Here is a 21,796-nt window from a genome sequence, read left to right as displayed (position 1 = left end):
AGTCATAAACATATTTTACATGCACGCGTAACAAAATGTATGCATTTTATGGAATATTCATTTAAATCTTAAAGAGGAGGAAAGAAGGGAGGAGGCCTCGAGGGTTAAAGCTTCAGTTGGTCCTAGAGAGCGCAGGAGCTGCTTTCAGCTCCCTAAGCTAAGCTGCCTCACTGGTATCACAGTGTACAGTTCTGTGGATGTAATAGTGCCTTTTGTTGTCAGGGACCAGAATGGCTGGGCCACGCTGATCATCACATGGACGAACAGTTGAGATGTGATCAATACTATCGCTGTATTGCTTCTGTTTGATCGATCAGTACTTGCAATGTCTCAACCGTAAACGTATCATAACAATCTCTGTGTCTGCCTGGGACGGGGAGTAGTTAACAGTCTTGAACCCTAACCCGGGAAAGGAACATTCCCTCTGTTTTATATTCCCGGATTCAAGGACAACAAGGAGAACACAAAGGAGAAGTTTACTGAGGACTGAGTCAGGAAGACAAAAACATCTAGTCCACCATAGACCAGGGGGCTCTTATTTTTCCTAACCTTGGAGAGCTAGCTATAAGCTGTAGAGCAATATCTGAAATTTTGATTTATATTTGTATGTGCTCAAAATGTTATTGCAAATGCTATGCAACATGAGCCAGTATGTATTGAGACACAACTAGATGTTTGCATTCAGTATAATCCAGGAATCGAACAGAGTAGGAGGACAAGAGAAAAAGAAAGATGGCAACTTGGTTCTGTTGATCGTTGTGCAGGTCCGTCCAGCTAAAGTTTCATATCTGAAGCTGACGACGCAGCGGTTAAAGATGAGGCTTGTGATTGGTTTGGTTTTTGTTCTACGGCAGTCAATTGCACTGCCATTGAAATGCTATAAACACTGGTCGTATATTGGTTTTTATGTTTCTTTTAAGTAACTGGTAAATGTTGCATGGTGCTGGTAACAATATTTCGAGCAATTTGTTTTAGAATTTTTGTTGCAAAAAAAAATTAAATCTAGGAATAGTAAGAACCTCGGTCCATGTTGGACAGAACGTGTGTTTTCCTCCTGCTGTCAGTGCAGATCAACCTTGAACAACACTGTTCCTGATGGGCAACGGTTCTTCAGAAATCTCCCCTCGCTCATTTACGAAAAATCCTTTTGCTCAGCTCATACTGCCGAGGTTTGAAAGTTAGTGAACGGTTCTTCTGTCCATGAGACAAACAGAGATGTTGGTTTGTTTGAAGAGATGACGGTCCGAGGCTACTGCCCCTGTTCTTAGATTCCACCACGGCTGTGGTCCACTCAGTACCATTACACAAAGAATAAAAGTCACTTAAATGCTGCATGAGATTAGCAAAGACTCCGTCTGCTAATCCCGCACAAAAAAAAACATGTTAAAAAAAGATGACAAACCGTAGAAGGTTTACGTGTTAATAGAGTGGGTCTATAAAAATACATACTGTAGCTACTGTAGAAAGAACGGCCTCACAGGCCTTTGAGGTTTTTCTTGAAGCAGGGTAAAAAGCCGCGCCCGTGACCCTCGCGTAACAGAAAAGCAGGGGCATGGTGTGGGGCAACAGGCCGGGTAACAGTCTCTCTTGGTCCCTAGTGGATGGGGTTTATGTCTGTGCGGTGGTTGGTTTGTCCGTGGCCATTGCTGCCCCCTACAGTCGTGGTGGAGGTGGTGATGGTGTTGTGCTGAATGACTTGCTGCTGTGAGCACGCTGGCGTCGGGCTTCCAGCGGGACTGCTCTCTGGACCTGAAGAGACAGCAGTGACATCAGTGAGACAGGGACGATAACTTTATTAACTATGTTTACATGTTGGGTTTTTTTTTTTACTTTGTATACAGAAAATAACATATTTCCCAAGGTTAGAAAACAGGAAATAAACAAAACACCAATGTCCAATGTCAGATCCAGGATCAAGAAATCTGGTCCAACGAGGCAAAGCTGAAACTAAAAAAAAAGCACACTTGACAAAAACACTTCAAAAGACCTCACATCAGCTCACATGTAGGCCTGACTTACGTAAGCTCTACGTGAATCTACGGCGCGAGGGTCAAAGGCAAAAGACCATAAAATCCATAGGAGCTTAAGTGATCTTCCAAAGATGATGAATCTCCCAAAGGATCGCGGCTGGTAATCAGAAGACTGTCGGGTTGAATCCCAGCCCTGACAGGACCGTGTTCCTGGCCGTCTGGCGTTAATTACTGGAGTGTTTCATGCATAGGTTGAATGCAGAACGTCATTTCCTCCAGTGGATTATCAGAGGACTGAAAAAATAATTCCATAAATAAGTAAGAGAACCTCAGGAGACTGGCCTGAAACTCACTACAATGTGTATAAATACCAGAGGTCCTCAGTTTAGGACGTTTCGTGGTTACATCGCTACCTTCCATAAATGTATTAACAAACTCTTGTTCCATCATTCCGACGAACGGCGTTAAATCTCGACACCTAGTTCGCGCGGGAACTAGTTGGTGAGCGGAGAAACTCTTGTTCCATCATTCCGACGTACGGCGTTAAATCTCGACACCTATTTCGCGCGGGAACTAGTTGGTGAGCGGAACGGACGAGTACGTTGTCATGCAAAGCTATACGCTGAGGACATCTTTGTTTACATTTGACGGTTGTGAGCCATAGATTGGCTTGTGCTACATTCTCTCTCTGTCGTTTGTGGTGTTTTTGCCCTTCATTATGGCTCGCAGGTGTGAGTCAGAATTTTCTGACGTTTAAATGTCCTAGATTATAGTGTTAGCACTGTGTTAGCCTTAGGTAAGTGACATCGGTACTAATGACAGTGTGGGAGATCCGACAAGTTACATCGCACAGTAGGGACAGAACTCCGAAGTCAGTCAAGGTACACTATCATAAAATTTGACCTTGGTAATTCCCCAGGCTTATCTATGTTTGTGGACTGAAGTTAGAATGTGAAACCTTTCAGTCAAGGTTTGTTTGATAACGTGATGGTGGAAATGCTAAATAAACACAAATGAATGATGGTGATGTCATCAGACAGCTTTATTACAAGTGAAGGATACACGTTTTCAAACAAATGTAACTGTAAATCCACACCGGACGTCTGAGCTGTCAACCGACTATAAATGGATAACACAAAAATGGAAAAGTGAATCACAGGACTCCGCAAACATGGCTGATGAATTTTGGACACACTGAAGGTGACATCTGTACATGGGCTAGACTCATCGATGAAAGTCGCCCAGCCCAGTCTGGGAGTTGGCGCTCCGCTGTATAAAAGAACCATTCAGCCAAAGGGGATGTGAGGCTTATTTTCCTGTGCTACAGCCACGCAGGGAGGTGCCTGATCCTAATTAGGTGGAAATGTCACCCGTATCTGTATCAAAGGGTGGGGCGCTGATGTCATACACTAATGAGCCCACATTTCAATAATCAGTGAGATTATGGGACGTCCATGAGAGTTTGGACGGCGCTGCGGAGCCTGACGTGACGTTTTCCCACGTTGGGTCCTGACTGCTTCTGTGCACTCAGACGCTGTCAGATGGAAAAAAAGGTCTCACATGGGATTCAGACTACAGACTCCCAGCCCAGCCTGGGCCCGGCTGCCACTGAGAACAACACCCATGTGTCAAAGGAAGTCCTGCAGTGAGCGTGGGAGCTAAATACCAGCACATGGGAGCAGAGAGTTTTGGCAGGTGCTGGGCATCAATCACAAACGCTTCTGTAGGGTTTTATACCTTTCCTTTTACAAAACCGTCTATAAATCATTTCCACTGCAGTGCAATCTGCACAGTGGGGCTGCAGCACACACGTAAATGTGCTTTTTACCCTGCCCCCCCCCCGCCCGCCCCCATTAATCCATGTGTGTGAGGGTGTGTGTGTGTGTTATAGATGTGTTACAGAATACGAACTACTCACTGAGGTAACCTTGAGACTCTTTCTGCATAGTGGTGATGGGACAGTCCTTGTGTGTGAGGAGGAGCTGCTTGAGTTGGGTCACTTCGTTCTTCAGCATCGTCACTTCGTTCTGAATAAAAAAACAAAACAAAACATGAAAGGTTTACCACTGTAGGCACAGACACAACAACAAAAATCAAATAACAAAATCAAACCAAACATTTTCAAAAGTGAATAAAATTAAAATAAAATTGCAAAATATTCCAGTTCAGAACACTTAGTGGCAGGAGTACACGCTGGCCTTACATCAAAAACGTCATCAGTTTGATCCCCTGTCTGTGTCTGTGTAGTTCTCATGTCTCCTCCAAAATGGCCATTAATATGACTGTGAGTGTGAATGCTTGTTTGTCTCTGTATGTCACCCAGTGGTGGACTAGGGAACTGTCCAGGGTGTACCCCGCCCTAAGGGATTAGTCCACTGATTCCCAGGCTTTTTTGGCCTATGACCTCAACTTGAAATCACAAATTTCTCCCAATCCGAGAGACATTTTTTTTACTTATGTGAACACAGCCGTCAATCAATGAACTCATATGTGCTGTATTTTATTTGGACTGGATTTATATTCAAGAAAGTGTCGGGACTGTGTGGTGTTTTTAAACGTAGTTTTAAAAATAATAATAATTAGTTGAAAAATATTTTTATTAGTCACCATTTCAGGCTACCATACTTGAATTCCAGGTGATCCTACATTGGGGTCACGACCCCAAGGTTGAAAAACACGAATATTACACTCTAGAAAAATGGCTAAATAGCTGAAAAACTGCCTTCACATAAATTAAAGTTAACCCATGAATGACCAGATGGTGGCTTTTAGTATTTCAGAGTCAAGTCAGGGGCCTTCGCTGTCCTAGGAAAAAGTTAGATTACATAAACAAACAAAAAAATCCCTCTGTTTTATTTTTTTAACTGCTCTTCGAGGAGCATCTGTAACATCGTCCACTGCCCCCCCGAACCTCCAGGGACCAGTGAAGTATTTCTGATTCAGATACTCGTACTCTGCAGTACGCTGCTGTTGAATAAGGACCAGTGAAGTATTCGTAGCAGTACTCTGCAGTACGCTGCTGTTGAATACCTGCAGCTGCATGTTGGTCTGCGTGAGCTCCTCCGCCTTCTTCTCCAACGACATCACCCAGACTTTTCTCTTTTGTCGGCATCGGGTGGCCGCAGCTCTGTTCCGCTCCAAGAACTTCCGTCGACGTTCGTCAGGGTCCTCGTCCACAACTCGCCTACGCCGCCCTCCGCTGGGGGGTGGAGACTGCAGCGTCTGTGAGGGCTGCATCTGCTGGGTAGCGGGTGACATCTGTAAACGACAGCAATGAGTTTAAACTCTTTGACGGGAGGGTCAGTCCGCCGTCATCCAGACAGGCGTTTGAACGCTGCAGACACAACGCTGTGAAACAACCGGTCACCTGTCTGCTGTCACCGCCTCGCTGACCTCAAAGCCTCCCGCCTCCCAAACAGGCATCCATACATTAAACCCTGCATCTGCTCCGTGTTTGGCAACTTCCCCAAAAACAACATCTGGCCGCAGCACTTGCTCCGTCAACTGAGCAGCGAGTGAGTGAGTGACTGGGCCGATTCACCAGCGTGCCCACCTTGTTAAAGAGGTGTGAGGCGGCAGTTTTCCAACGCCCACTTCCCACTCAGACTAACGCCACCAGACACAGTCAAAAGGCCTGTTTCTAAAAGCGTACGCGCTCTGACAGATCTTGACACATCCTTGGCAAGGTCAAGTGTTTTCAGTCTTCGGGTCATTACCATTTTTATGAGAACCGTGGAAAATACAAGCGGCTTTAATGGCCGGCCCACAACGGCCGAGTGTTGTTTTAATGTCTTAATGGTACATTTGGAACATAAATCCATTTGCATTTCTGGATGTCGTGGTGTCCTTCACTCAACGTGGCTGGACTTCACAGAGGACACCAGACAATGCAGGGACAAACTCACTCACATCACTTTTTATTTTTTATTTCTTGAAGCCACTGGGGGGTTTTTTTTGTTTGTTTTTTGTTTTTTCAATGTTTAGTTAAAATATAACCACAAATATGAAGGATTCGTTCCAGGACCATTAGTCACGGCTGTCTGTTCACCATCAAGACATTAAAAAAAAACATCTCCTGCACCTGGTCACTGCTGTGGTCACATAATGGCAGCTTTGCAGCGGAGCAGGGTGTGGAGCACAGTTTCCAATACACACTCCTGAACAGCTTTTATAACAGACTTTCTTCAGCCTCTTCTTGACCTCTTCCATCTGAGGCTGACCTGCCGCTGACCAATCAGAGGAAAAAATGACCATGAAGGAGGTGGGCAGAGTAAATGTCACGGCTGTCTGTCTCTCCCTAACGATGATCACTCTCACCTGGTGTCCAGGCTGTGCCTGCTCATTAGTGTCACTGGTCTCACCTGGTGTCCTGGGTATATAAACCCCTCTGTCTCTGTCTGTCTCTGTCTGTCTGTTGATGCTGCTGCTGTTGTTTGACTGATGTTTTATTTTCTGCCTGTTTGACTCCTGTGTTCTGTTTCTCCTCTGCTGACTGAACCATGTTTTGTTTCCTGTTGTCAACCTTCTGCTCTGTGCGTTCTGTCCATCTGGCGTGAGTTAGTTTTCTGTTTAGCTGTTTTTTGAGCTCTGTTTCTGTTTGGACTTATCATAATAAAGGACTCTGTCTCTGATCCCAGGTCTGGAGTGGGATCAGGGATTTGGGTTCAGTTGTACAGTTGTGAATTTGAAGCAAAAAAAAGTGGCATTCACTTAACATTTAACAGCCTGAAGCTTTCTTTCAAAGGCTGCCACTCCATTCCCTCCCCTGCAGGGGGCACTATAACATCAGTTTGTTGTGATGTTACGATATTATTGTTCAATGTAAATATAACCCTGTGAAACTGGGTCATAATATCAAGCCTACACACGTCTGCCAGCGCTGTTTCCACCATGGAATTCCTTCCTTGTAAAATTCTAGTTCTGTAAATCAAGTTCTTTTCAAACGTTCTCTCAGCTTTGAGAGAAAGAAGGAGATGGAGCGGGATAAAAAGCTGTTGCTGAGTGGGAACCATTTTAGCAAGTGTGTTTTTCTGCTCCGATTTCCACGTTGATCATATATGAGGTTTAGAAACACCTGATCAAATATATCTAATGGATACAAATGATCATTGTTCAGTTCTTCACGTTCTAACCTCTGTCTTAAAACGTTTTGACTGACCTGAGATGCACAAAAAAGAGATGGATATATATATAACCAAAAATGATACTTCTTGAAAATTTTGCAGTAAAGTGACCTCTCTGTTATGTGCAGCAGGGGGCAGCATTTCCCACATGTAGTTTAGATTTCATTACACCTTGTGAATACATGTGTAATTATGTCAAGAAAGTTTACGTTACTAACCTGTGAAGCCGAGTGCATCTGTCTTCATTTTATCCTCCTTCAGTGGAGACACATCAGAATGTAACACTGTCTTATATTCATATTCACTGCACATTCAGCAGCAGTTTCTGCCTCTTCCAAATCATCTATCTATTGACTCTGCTATTGGACCGAGTTGACGTTACTAACCTGTGAAGCCGAGTGCATTGTAGGATGCGGCGATGTCTGGTGAGGGTGACCAGGGTGAAGGTGGGGATTGTGGGAGTTGTGGTGGGGGTTGTGTCCCTGCGGGTGGTGGTGTGCGGCCTGCCCGTGGCCCTGGTTGTGGTGGTGATGGCCGTGGTGCTGGTACGCATGGGGAGGAGCCTGCAGGTGCTGGTGCGGGTGCGAGTGCATGTGATGGTGGTTGCCCTGCTCCTGCCGCGATGACATCATCTCCATCATGTGGCCCATGGAGTTCATGTTCCCGTTGGCGATGGCTCCAGGGTGGTGTGAAAGTGCTGCCTTCAGTCTCTGGGCGAACACAACAGAACAGACAAAGAACATCAGCGTGAGCGCAATTAGTTCTTATCCCAGGGTTTGTGTGTGCTCTCATCTATCAGTCGGCCGATGATCAATGGCTGCTGAGTGGCTTTACGCGCCGACTATGAGAAGATGAATTAGCCTATAAATCTGTGAGCCAGGAGAACAAATCAAAGCCATTTCGACCGTCCTCTGTCTCTCCTTCAGTCCTGTCATTCTCCCCATTTCTACCCGGTGTGACTGCCATCCTGCCAGTTCTTCCTCTTCATTTTCTTAATGGCCCGGGCACATGTTGTTTATGTGTGTGTGTGTGTGTGTTTGTGTGTTCCATGAGCTACAGTACATGGCAGAGGTGTGAACCTCAGACTGTTGTCTGCCTGTTGACCCAGCAGGAGGCGTGTTGCCTTAGCCTTAGTGTGGTCTACTTAAACCAGACTGACCCGATGTCTCTGAGCCGCCTGGGAGTGAGAGCAGAGAGCAGAGAGAGTCGCTCACACACAGCGCACTTGTGTTCTCCGTGTTTACTGAACACACCTCTTCTCAGGAGTCTGTTTTTCTGGGCATCACATGAAGAAAAACCACTAGACTAGAAAAAAAAAATCATAACCCAAACACCCAAAAAAAGCCATAATATGTGTGACAGCTTTCATTTGTTGAGCAAAACCTCAGACAAAATATTAAATAAAACACACACACACACACTAACAGACGGAGAGACTGCACAGACTCGTCAATTAATGTAACATTTAACAAGAAGTCAGCAGCAAATCTCAAACAAAGCATTCTTTTCAAGGCCACTCTGGTGAACTCCACAAAGTTTTCTATTCTCCTTCCCAGTGCTCTCCTTCCTCCCTCTGCCNACGCTGGGTCTAAGGCTCCATATCTTTTAACAACCTTTACATTCATGATTCCCATAGGGAATGGCATCCAGCTGGTCTGGATCACAACGCAGAGCGCAACATCAGCTTTTCACTGCACTTTCACACACACACACACACACACACACACAAACACAGCGTCTGTTAGAGGACAGGATTCTTGCCAGGACAGAAAGAACACGCAGTCAAATAAAGTGCTGTACAAGTGGAACGCTTCCACAGTAAGAGCAGATCCCAGAGATTTGCCGTGTAATAAACTGATATGTTTGTATTGACTTCAGGTGTGTTTGTGCTGAGAATGGTTTGTTTTTTCTTGCTCAGAGAATGGCACATGAAACCAGTGCAGTTAAATTATGACCTAGTCGAGCCTGTTCTGACTGAGCGTCAGTTTCTGCCTGTCACACCAACAGATGCCTGACATAGTGACACATCACTGCACGTCTGCAGCTTCAGGGTTTCGGTGTTTTTTTTGTTTGTTTTTTTAATGTTGCCTCACATCATGAGTGTTATTTTCATTCTTCATCCCTGGATGACTGTCCCCATCTGCTCACAGCCCGGCCCAGGCTGACTGGCTTGACCGCAGACTCGGCAGCGGCTCTATCTGGGGCCACAGCCCTTCCTCTTTGCGACCAGCGAGACTGGAGTCCAAATACCACAGGGTCAACATTAACACACAGCGGGCGGCCTCAGGCTAGCAGCTGTCGGCGGCGCCGCAGTCACTGTCACACTTCCTGAGCGGATCACACAGCGGAGAAAAGTCTCCGCCTCAGTGGAGCACAGGATTTTACTGTGAACAAATGGATATAAATGTGTAGTAAAAAAGCCAAAGTAAAGCAGAGAATATTCAAAGGAGCTTACAGATATTAAGCAGATTCTCCAGCACCGACATATTCCATTTACCACAGACTGACATCTGACTCTGACAGCACTGCCCCGCACCGAACACCTTCACCTCAGCCTTCAGCTGATCCGTCAGCACTGCAGAGACAAGGCCTACCCTCCAGTTAAACTGGAAACCAATCAGAGTTTTACAGCCTGCTGCCACTCACGCTCATCCGCAGCTGAAGGTGCTGCCTGAATTCCTGTCACCCAGGAGGAAGAAGACGAAGAGGAAGAGGAAGAAGAGGAAGAGGGAGTCGAGGGGTGTCAGTCAGGAGATGAGACAGAGAGGGGGAGAGCAGAGGTTAAGGAAGATAAGATGGCTTCTAGTGTCTCCTCCCCAGACGCACGCCATCATCCCAAGACAGTGAGTGCTCATTTATCAGTGTCTCTCAGAGACGTCCAGCCGGCCGTGTCCACAGATATCTGTTTATTAATTGAATTAGTCTGCATTTAAAGAGTGTCAGAGTACACAGTCAGGTCAGAACAAGCTCTGGTATTGATGCTTTTAACCAGACGCAGGAGGTAGAACAGGTCCGTGGCTGGGAGACAAAACACTCTCATATTTCACCGTAAAAATATCCATCGTCCAGCAGGTGACGACCAAAAGACAAAGATGACAACATCAGCGCAGACGGATGATTTAACCAGACAACAGAACGAGCGTCAGTACGTTACCTCCTGGACCCTGGCCGCACCGGAGCCTTCCTCTGCTCCATCTGGAGTTGGGACGCAGCTGAGATGAGCCCAGCTCGGCCAAAGTTTAAGTCTTTGTATCCAGAACCACAGTGACGCAACTGAGGGACGTTAGCACGGCGCTGATGAGCAGCCTGTGATTCTCAAACACCTTCATCAGCTCCCTAATGACTCCAAAACACATGGTTGTATTTCCCTCAGACTGTGCTAAGCACCGGGACTTAAACACCATGTGCGTTTCACTCTAATAACACACACACACACACACACACGGACACGTTTCTCCTGCAGCAACACGGCCACCTCAGAAAACAGTCATTAAATCGGTGCAGGTGTGAGACTGTGGCGGTGCAGGACGCTCTGAGACGGGATGGCACACACACACACTCACACACACACACACTGTCCAGGTCTGCTGTTGTTAAATTAGAAAAACACTGCGGCTACACAACAAGAGGATGAATAATGAGCCCTCGGAGACGTGAGCGGATAAATCCATAAACCTGCAGCTTGAACACACATTTGACACCACATTTCATGCATTCTGACACTGCAACGAAAGTAGTGCGGCTATTGATTTTTCCATCCCTAAAACACCGTCCCCGATTCAGCTGTATTTAGCCCACAGGCGAGCCTTCTCCTTCCCGACCTTTGCCCTTTGACCCCGTCCACTCCCATTCCCCCCTTTTTAGGCCTCGGCCTTTTATGTGGTTTCCCAGATACCAGGTAATCACCCATTAATGATATTTATTAATGGCCACTTCCTGTGTGACACGGGGGTTTTGAGTGATGTCCCCGTGAGTGCTCTGGGCACATCCTGAGACCACACTCAGGTTTCTCCTCTCCTTATGACTTCATGTCTATTAACCCCGAGGAGGAGAAAGCAGGAGCCCAGAGCAGGTACAAAGGGAACAGACCACACCCGCCTCTCCGTGGGTAAATCAAACCCTCCGAGGTCAGGGTGAACACTTTTATTCGCCTTAAAAGTGGAGCGGTCCTCCGTCGGGGGGAGGTGGCCGGGGGGGGTGGGGGGTGGGGGTCCTCTGTCCATGTGGCGCCTTGAAGATTTAACCAGTCTGAGGAGTCGAGGTGAGGCGCAGGAAGATCACGACTCAGCTCTTCTGCTTCTAAGTTCACAAAGACTCACAAGCTCTGCCTGTGGTTCACACACACACACACACACTTTCAGAAGAGTTGGTCAACGGTCACTGAAATCCATACGTTGACGTTAACTTCTCAGGTGAAGACCACTGTAACAGTTCTCACTGTTAGTCTACGACTAGTTCAGAAACATTCACCTCAAGAACTGTTTTTGTGCGATGCTACTCTCCCGTAACTTCTGCTTATTTTGACCTGGGGTTCTGCTGCTGAAAACATCTCTGAATAAAGACGTCGCCTTCAATGGCAACACACGACAATGAAGAGTTAATTTTTCCAAAAAATGAAGAATTTTCAACGGCATCAGAAGATAAAATTTTAAACCAAACCTGAGGGGAACCGTCAACATTACTGAACCTTTAGAACAGGTTCTGCGAAGGAGCAGGGTGCCACCTAGTGTTGAAGAGTTCTCTGATGGAATCACTGCTCACAGAAATGTAGGAGTTGAAGAGAAATTGTCCTCTAAAAGAAATCTTCAAAAGATTTTCTTTAGAGGCACGGTGACTTTCAGGATCAGGACTTTACTGACTCAGAGGTCAGGCACATTCAGCAGCAGTTTCTGCCCTCGCTCTTTATACTGAGAGTCTGAAGAAACAGGAAAGTGGACTGGACGGTTCAGTCTTCTAGAAACAACTCAGTCCAGTTGGCTGTAACTCACCTGCTCTGGTCAAATGACCTGACCACCTACACACTGTCCACCTAGTCAAGTAAAGATCAGTAGGGGGCGATAGCTGTTCTGCACAGAACCATCAACTGTGACTAACAGACAATGTTAGTACAACGTAACAACACACTCCGATGACCCGTCCTGAAAAATATTTCTTTGTTTCCAAACTTTACCTCCACATTTTCAAAGTTTCAGGTGAAAACCCAAAAACTTCAGACTTTGACTTTTTTTTTATTGCATTTTTTTGGGCATGTTCCAGCTCCTCCTGAAATGGGGTCTGTGCGTGGACAACACGTTTAATTGTATAAAATATTATATTGTAGCAGTAAATTTCCTGGCAGTGTATTTTGTAGGCCCAGGCCCTGAAACTAAAACTCCAAACCCAGCAGAGGTTCACCATCTGTGGGACCTCGACTCTGCTGCTGTGCCAAGAACTTAAGAGGATCTGATCCCATCCTCTTCATCTCCACCAGCCCCACTACCCACCGGTGCCTGCCTGCAAACCCACTCTCCGTTCCTAAAACCTCCACACCCCCATTAGTACAGTTTTATTAGATTTCCCTCTTGCCCAGAGAGGCAGTAACCCCCGCTCCCCCCTCGTCTCCATTCTCCTCTCTCCTTCTCCCTTTCTCTCCCACACACACACCTCCCTCCCTCTGCCTGCCAAGAGCTGGGGACTGTTAAACTGATTTCCTCAGGGAACAGCAAAGCAGGCGGTCTGATGGGAACACTCTCCACCGTAATGACGCCCCTCTCTCTCTCTCTCTCTCTCTCCTCTCCTCAGCTTTACTCCTACTCCATCAGAACTGGTCTGGACCTGGTCTGGACCTGGCATCCTTGTGGTTCCAGACACGGCCTGGAAGATGGACATTAGCTGAGCAGCTCCGTCAGGGCCAGACGCTCTGGTGGTGCATGGCATGAACCGCAGCAGCAAGGGCGCAGCAAAAACATACGCCCACAGAGGAGCATGCTCCAAAGCATGCACTCATACTCCTGGCAGCTCCTCCAGCCTGTCAACTTAATGGATGGGCCTCCGACTCCAGTCTGTATATCCCCACTGTTTCCTTTCATACCAAGCTGTGCTGGAGTGCAGCCTGTATTGTTATCAGTACGCCCAGTGCCACGGTGGTGAATACAGAGAAGTTCCCAGAGTCACGGGCACCAACAAAGGGATGATAAACACTGACACGTGTCGTCACGAGTCGTGGCAGAATATAAATAACTGGAGGCCAAATTAAACAAGAAGTCATGGAATAATTCACACCTGCTCTTATTCTGGTGGATTTCTGAAGAAGTGCCCAATGATGTCAGGTCTAATTGATAAGAAAAAAAACCCACCGTCCTGTCAAATCCATACACTCCTTTGACAAGCAATGAAAAATGTCTCACTTGAAATTGACTTCACTTTTATTTGTTTTACTTTCTGACACCAGTGAGACGTAAAGACTCCAGTCAGCTCTGATTCTAGTCTGTATTTCTGTGTCACTCGTCTTGTCTTTTTCTGAACTGCAGGCAGGCCAGTCTAGAACATGCTAGCTTTGACGTATGCGCAGAAAAGTACTGAGAAAAGTTTTGAGAGAGATCTTTGGAAAAGACGTCTCTTCAAGTATCACGTTGACTGATGTTACAGGCAGAACCTGCAGTGCTACAGCAAATCATGACTAATAAAACCGTTGTCTTTCTGTAGTACCAAGTAGTGAAAGTACTAAGACGACACCAGGGATACTTTACTCTGAATGCTAAACTAACTGACTTGAAGGTTTACAGAACTAAAAAAAGTTTATTTTTTATATTTTAACAACTTCTTCACTTCGTCACGGTTATCTCGGAGTATCTTCTCCCCCCTTCTCTCCTGGGTTTGTTGGCTGCGGTACTGCCCAGACCGGGCAGTGACAAGAGCTTGGCTCGGCCACAGTCCTGTCCTGTTCATGGGCTCTGAACCATAATGAAAATGGACTTCCCACAGCACCTCCCATCAGCTGTTAAAACAGCCCAACAACAGTCGTCCAAAGACAGACCGGTGCAACACCCTGGGCCACAACAATCACAGCCGCTCGTACGAGTGACAACACGGTAATAGCAGTGAGGAGCTGACATCAGGGCCAGAGAAAGAATCATTTCTAATAACTCAGCATCTGACCAGCTGCACAAGTCAAGTGTGCCGTGTTGGATTGACTTGTTTTGAAAAAAAAAATCTGCTAACCTGTGTAACACTGTAGTGACTCGTGGTTAAGCCGAGACTTTTGAAAACTTTATATAAACATTGGTTTAGTGCTAGAAAAAAAAATCATATCTATTATAATAGCATATGTTAGCCTTGATAGCATCAATGAAACAACGGTGAACAGCAGGGATGGTGTCAGTGAACCATCGACGGCAGGTTTGGTTTAGTTGAATGAAACAAAACGACTACAGAAAAAAAGACTCAGTTTCCAACAAACACTTGAAACTGTGGGAGGAGGGGGAGAGAGAGAGAGAGAGAGAGAGAGAGAGAGAGAGAGAGGGGGAGGGGGGGGGCGCCCCCCTGTCTCTGTCCAACACTGATAAACTTGCAGACACACATTGATCCTGCAGCTCCACAGTCGTGCAGTTCACTGCGTTGTAACCACTGGTCTCCATGGCGACGGAGGGAAACAACATGTGTTTGTCATCGAGAAAACTCTCTGTGCATCTGCCACACAGACTTCAGCTCATCCTCGTGCAACATTAAATCTCAACATTATTTGAAGTGTTTCCAGTGTCGCCGTCCAAGTGCTGTTTATTACACACCCACTCCTGTTTACCTAACGGACCCTTCCATAGGTACACAGCACATATCTGTCAAACACTAATGTATATGTGTGTTTGGATTAGCCCGCTGAGGTCAAACGTGTGTTTGGACTCTCCAAACAACAACGATTGCCATAGGGGGCGCCAAAGCCATTAACAGACCGCATGTAGATGTGGACCAAATATTTGGCAATAACCTTGCACTGTTGGCTTCCATCTGGCCCAGAGAAATGGAAGAGAGCCTCATGTGGCCCACATGTAAAATGACTTTAAAAAATGTTTTATATACATTTTGAGTGTAACTCTAGCGAATATGAAATATAATTTGACAAAACACCACAAACATGAAGTGTTTCAAAATTCATCAAGTGGGCAGGATTGAACCACCTATTGGGCCATGGGCCGTATGTTTGACACCCCTGACCTACTGTATAGCAGATTATGCAGCATGTTCTCAGCTAACCATCCCTCTCCAGTGACATCATACCATGACAATGCCACTATTCACATAGATGTTGCACAAAAAAAACCTATAGAATTGGCCACGCCATTGTGCGTGCTCTAGCCAGAGGTGCTCACATACTTCAGTGGGAGAAACTGAAAGGAACTCGTACCAGCGTTACCACGTAGGCTAATGTCTTAACTGCTCGAAAATGACTTCAGACTGAGCTAATTGCTCAATCAATCACCAAGTAGGAGAGCCCAAAGCCGACACATCTGTGGCTGCTGCGCAGCTGGACTTGGCCTTTCTGAACAGAGTTTGTATTTAAATCTGACTGGTTTTTATGCACTTGTTTACTGGTTGGAGGTTTTAAGCTCATTACCCAAAAATTGTGCGCTCTGTGTCAATTAATATAAAAGGCTGCTTTTAGAACCACTTGTGTCCATGCAATGTTTCTTTAGGAGCGTTACTGTTTTTTCCTTTCTGAAGTCAAAAAGAAGCCCATTTACAGCACGCCAGGAATTATGTCATCCACCCTCCAGTGCCAGCTCCACAGCCGAGAGAGCTGCAGCGAAGGAACATATAGTATTGTTTACCTAATAAAAAACTCAGCACCTTGCCTGATGCTTAGTGACACATTTATTGTCCTTAGCAACTACGTAAACAAAGATATTTGGGAGATAATAAATAACACATTTTCAGGCACCGACACCAAAGTGTTTCGAGGTAGTTCTGTCGGAAATTAGCAGTACAGTAGGATGGCGTGGGGCTCATTAAAAGGGAACTCGAAGGAGATAGCGAAAACATGCGACTCTTGCTAGCACAAGCTTCACGGTGGTGCGTAGTTGGCACGGGCGGCTGTTGTTCAGAAACAGGTTGACGTGGGCTTTCCTTGGTGCTGATCAGAAAAGACAGCAAATGCCTTCATGGTACAGAGGAGGATATCAAAGCATCGGAGAAGGAGAGACTTCTGGACGGAATACAGAGCACATATTCATTTAAGCCGTATCTGGATTTGTATGTGTGTGTGTGTGTGTGTGTGTGTGTGTGTGTTTCAAGGCCCTGTGGAGAACTGGCTCTTGGCAGTGATGTAATGCTTTGGCCGGTGCGCTGTGAAACTTGGCCTGCTTTCTGCAACGTTTCCTCCACGCTGCGAGGGTCAACTATCCCACAACCTCCATCGCACAACACACACCATTCTATTCCCTAGACCGCAACAGAGCTGAACACAACCACACCCGGCACCACAAGCACCCACTCCTTCACATGAAACGAAGGAAGAAGGGAAAAAAACACTTGAAGCAAAACTAATAAGAGAAAACATTCAATTCTCAGCAACAACAAGCTGAAAAAACCACACAGCAATCGGTTACAGAACCGGTGGGTTTCTCCGTGACTCCTGACTGATGGCACTGGGAGAAAATCAGAGATAGGAGAAAACAAAGATGGGCACGCACGCAGATACAGTCTTTGGCTTAAAGAGCACAAACAAAGCGCTTCGAGTCAGATATGAGTCCCCACGGACCCCCGGCAGTCCTCTGGCTCATTAACTATTTACACCAGAGACAGGCTTCAGTGCAGCTCTGGACCACCACAAAATCAATTAGCCTTCATTAGCCCAGGCTCTGGGCATGCTCTCTGTGGAAGGGGAGGCTTAGCTTCTGCAACTGAGGGTTCCATTTACTACCAAAGTCTAACAATCACCTACTGGAACCTACTGTACCGTACACGCGGGCCGACTTGTTTGCGCACATGTAGGGAGGTACGGTGGCCAAAGTCCTTTCATGTCACTCACAACGTTCTCCTTCTAAGTCAGCGTTCGGTGTCACCAAATATCAATACGGTTTCTCCCCTTTCAACCAGCCCCCCCACCCCCCCATGGCTCTGCCTGTCTATCAGTTTCCCTCGTGTCTATCAAAGTCCCGCTCAATCCCCCTTTTCTGCGCTCACACAATGTAAACGCTGAGCAGAGAGAGTCTGTCCAGGACCCTGCCTCCAGGGTGTGGGGTTACAGTGAGGAGATTTCCCATTGGCGGAAAGTCAACATGGTCGGGGTAATGCGATTAGAGCCGGATAGAGAACGTCGCAGGGGACACATGGGCCTGATCATAGCCCGGTTATCCGATAGCACGGCCGTATTTATCGACCTGGCTCAATCGCGGATATTAGAAGTCCGGTCTATGCTTATGAAACCGACGCTGGAGATCGCACCCCGATAACGCGATTAGCCTCTCACTTTCTGTCCACAATCGTGGAATTCCATCAGTCCCATTTAGACATCAGGGAGTAGGATCTCAACTCATGCACATCCGTTGATGTGCTTAGTGCCTGCACGGCCAACCGACCAGAAAGTTGCGCGGACCAGGTGCCTGCAGACGTTTAGTGACTGCATATGTTTATGGGAGGACAAACTGAGCATTTACAATTCAATTACACAGATAGGAGGAGAGGGGGAAAAAAAGAGGCTAAGATGTGTCTGGATGACGGCCAGAAGAGAGATAAGCCTAATACACTAATATTGTGTTACCCCAGCGTGTTACCATAGGAACAGTTGAAGAGATTCAAAAGACTACGAAGACGATCAATCTTTGGAGAGCTGGAGGAAGAGAGAGAGAATTAAATGCCCTGGGAATACTCCCGCTCTACTCTATCAGAGCAATAACTCTTCTAATGACCTCTGCTACCTCCCCCACTCTCTCTCTCTCTCTCTCTCTCTCTCTCTCTCTCCTTCCACAACATGCCTTTCTAGCAAACTCAACTATCAGCGAAGCTCTCCAAACACAAAGTACAGCCAGAGCTTTTCACTGTGGCATGATGAGACGCTGTCTTTGGATTTCCAAGTCATGATGCTTGCTCTGAACATTTCTGAAGCCGCTTCCAGTTCCAGAGGTATTAATTTTGAAATCGCATTCTGGCCAAAAAGTCCTGTTGCTACAGTAGTTAACAACTCAGATCCCGTGTGGTGTAACTTCTCAAACATTCAACCTCGAAAAGAGACATTTTTACTTTTTTGTAAGTGAGGAGTGTCAGTGCCAGATTTTGGATTTAGTGAGTCTCTTTGTGTCAGTTCCAGATTTTGGATTTAGTGAGTCTCTTTTACAACCTGTTGACCTTCTTCGGGTTTAAGGTTAAACTAGTTCACGTACAGGACTGAGCCGACTGGATTGGACTGGATTTTACTGGAAGAGGTGCTTAACAAAACTTCCTATTGCAAGCACTCGTCTTCCTCTCATGCACTCAAAATATTATTACAAGTGCTGTGCAACTTGAACTGGCCCTAATGAGACACAGTGATACACACTGAGCCCAGTTAGGGATAGAACAGTGTAAACCAAGTGTTTGTATCAACAGTCACATACATCTGTTTCCCTCCAGTCCAGCCAGTGATAAACTGTTGATGTGTTTTACTTTACCTTTCCTAATATCACTGATAAACTGTTTTACTTTACCTTTCCTAATATCACTTGTTAGAATTTGGTCTATACAAAGGGTTACCTCCCCAGGCCAAACCCTTATGTGGCGTGAAAAAAGTAAATGTAAATGTTTTGGTGAAAACACTGCCCAAAACAATGTTGTCCCAATCCTTTCAAATCCAAAGCAGGAATTAACACTTTCCAGTCCAGTAGAGTTTTTGTCCTTCCTCACTGTGTTTTACCATTTCGCACCTACCTGACATGTTCTAGCACCCCCTAGAGGCGGTGTGCCACACACATTAAAAGCCAGTTCTACAGGACGATTCTTTAACTCCCTCTGAGTGAAACGATTTCTCCCACACTTCTGGGTCGTTCAAATTTGCACTTGGAACCAGAGTTCCTGCCCGACTGAAGAGAGAGACAGTTCTTATCAGCTCGTCCTCCTTGCACTCATTCACCGCTGCTCGGCTGTGAAAACCTCTCTCTCTCTCTCTCTCCCACTCGTCTCTCGACAACATCTCACTCCCACCACTCTTACTGCCGGCTTTGTGAAGGATGAGGTCATTTGATTTTTTTCCCCGCTGTGTTAAACTAGTGCTAACAAGTTGCAGGACCTACAGAACATGTTCTGTACATTAAGATATACATCAGGCAGCCGGTGGGCAGCGCAGCCACCACCACATAAAGGAGCCATTATTCCAGGGCCGGTCTCCGGCGCTGCAGCACTGGCAGGTTTAGACACAGCTTTGATTACACACTACATGATGAAATCCACACAGACCGACGAGACCATGCAGCTCTGCTGGCACGGCCCAGTGGAAAAGAGAGTTGCAACACTCTGTGTCTCTGCGTGTGGGTGTGTGTTTGTGAGTGTGTGTACGTACATGAATGTGTATTTCCATGTGAATGCAGGTATATGCTCACCAGCTTGGCTTCTGAGTGCATAGAGGGGATGTGAGTGGACGAGCAGGAGCTGTTGTGGGTGGGTCCCTGCATGGCCATCATGTTGGAGCCCATGGACATTTGTCTCTCCATCTGAAGATCACAGCGTTGAAAGAATGGTCAAAATACTGAGGACTGAAGTCACAATAACGTAAAAATGTTCAGGCAGCTCCGAACAAGTGTTTGATAAAAGTGAGTACGCCAACTCCCAACGCTGAACGTCAGTTCAACATCAGGTGATTTCCATGTTGTTTGTTTTTAATTGACAGACAAAGGAGAAAACGATTGTGACGACTCTGTAAGCAACATTCTGCGATCTTCGCAGATTAACGTAAACTGGTACCACATTTTTTTGTGGGTATGAGGGTGGTGCTTTGGCCCAGAGGCCATGTCTCTGTCATTGGTGTGGAACCCCAGGGTTCACCTCCTGGGTAAGATCAAATCCCAGTTAGGGCGGTTGATGCCTTAGGGGGGGTTGGTACGGTGCAGTGTGATTTGGATGGCGGTCATAGAGACTGCTGCCCCCGCTGGTAACGGATAAGTGGATGTAAATGCGTATGAATGGAGCATCGACCAGGGGCTGATCATTTCAACAAATACTGTTGACACAGAGACTCGTGTCAGATTTTTCTTTTACATACAAGACGACAGGAATGCTAAGGAACGTTTTTTAGCAGAATGTCCAATTCAAACCTGGATTTGTTGACTGCCGGCCTGCAGTCCAGATCTGTCTCCTAATAAATTGGTCCACTGAGAATGACTACTAAAGACTTTCGAGCACGGCACGTATCCTTACAACTCCCACATATGAAATGGTTCTAAAATCATATTTTGATCACGGTGGTTCCATAGTGTAGCAGTTCTCACACCTGCCCTACAAATCTGCCTTACACACAGAAGGTCCTGGGTTTGAGCCCCAGAGAAACCACATACATGTGACAGCCTGTGTGGGTTGTGAAGACTCACACTTTGACACTTTGACTTTCCCCCATGTGAAACGAAGAAGGGACTTCAATTACTCCATAGACTGTATACTGCCCCCCATGGGGGAGTGGTGGCTTAGTGGTTAAGGAAGCGGACTTGGGTCTGGAAGGTTTAAGGTCCGAATCCACCATCTGCCAAGTTACCACTCAGGCGCTCGTGACATTCCTCTGTTCACTGTGGTGATGGGATAAAAACAGAGGTGACATTTGGTTGTGTGCAGTGGTGACAAGGATCTACCCTCCTTTCCTTTCCTGTACGGTGCCTAAATGCTACAGCATGTATCAAAAACATGCAGCAGGAAGAGCTTCTGTTGATGAAAGCAAATCTTTAAAGAAGGGACGTGTATGTACTTTAAGTGTTTACCAAATAGTTCTCAGAAGCTCAGTGCAAACACTGACGCTCTTTGTCTGTTGTGTTTGCCGTCACTGTTCAAATACATTAGCAAATTATAGATTTCGGTTGTTGTTGCTCTTCCAGAGAGTGTACCAACTGGAAAGGTTGGTTGTACTATTCTGGGATCACAAAAGTCTCTTTCATGAATAAAAAAAAAGTTTGATCCCAATGAGAACAAGGCCTTCGCCCTCGGGTCCTGAAGAAAGCGTTGCCACCACATCAAGGAAAAGCTGCAGCGTATAAAAGGGTGAGAGAGTGTGGGGACGAGGTGGGAGTTCACCAGAGCCTGATTTCACATGACAACGCTGCCCTGTGCTCAGCTCTGTGTGATGATAACTGGAGCTGACCCAAAACAGGAAGCCAGCATGGAGGGACTTAACACAGGAAGCTGCTGCAACAAGGCACTGTGTGTGTGTGTGTGTGTGTGTTTCTGATAAACGTGAGTGTCAGTTTGGTTAACACCTCCAACCCCGGGCCCTGTTACTGCAGTCCTTGTCGGGGGGGTAGTGGGGGGGTTGACTCTGCCTCCTTTACACACAGCTGGGTTCAAGAGTCGTTCTGAGCAAATCAGAGTTTGAAACCTGTTTGTGTTTCCAGCCTGCCCCGACTGACCGTGACCAGCGTGGTCATGTGTAACAGCTGAGAGCTGAATGTGAGGAAATCAGCTGGGTAAGCCCACAGGGGTCAGAGGTCAGCTGTTTGGGGTGACGGTGTGGGCAGCGTGCAGGAAAGAAGAAGAAACCTTTGTGTGAGTGTAAGCATG

At 46.4% G+C, this 21,796-nt stretch overlaps 1 protein-coding gene across 7 annotated transcripts in view; it reads right to left on the bottom strand.

Moving 5' to 3' along the window:
* creb5b (cAMP responsive element binding protein 5b) overlaps positions 1 to 21,796 on the bottom strand; it is a 48,098-nt gene continuing 26,302 nt past the window's right edge. For 4 of the 7 annotated variants that reach the window (XM_008323379.3, XM_008323381.3, XM_017038192.1 and 1 more), the window contains exons 7-11: positions 19,639 to 19,749; positions 7,480 to 7,803; positions 5,001 to 5,228; positions 3,889 to 3,997; positions 1,595 to 1,749 (exon numbers count right to left, since the gene is read on the bottom strand). In XM_008323379.3, coding sequence (XP_008321601.1) covers positions 1,595 to 1,749; positions 3,889 to 3,997; positions 5,001 to 5,228; positions 7,480 to 7,803; positions 19,639 to 19,749 — 927 coding nt within the window. Of the gene's footprint in view, positions 1,750 to 2,019; positions 2,265 to 2,682; positions 3,505 to 3,888; positions 3,998 to 5,000; positions 5,229 to 7,479; positions 7,804 to 19,638; positions 19,750 to 21,796 lie in introns of those variants that run through there. The other 3 variants (XR_003051577.1, XM_008323377.2, XM_008323382.3) reach the window with 3 other exon arrangements.

This window comes from Cynoglossus semilaevis, chromosome 13 (genome assembly GCF_000523025.1).
Source record: "Cynoglossus semilaevis isolate Cse_v1.0 chromosome 13, Cse_v1.0, whole genome shotgun sequence".
In the NCBI taxonomy this organism is placed as follows: domain Eukaryota; kingdom Metazoa; phylum Chordata; class Actinopteri; order Pleuronectiformes; family Cynoglossidae; genus Cynoglossus; species Cynoglossus semilaevis.
This window is presented reverse-complemented; position numbering and strand designations above follow the sequence as displayed.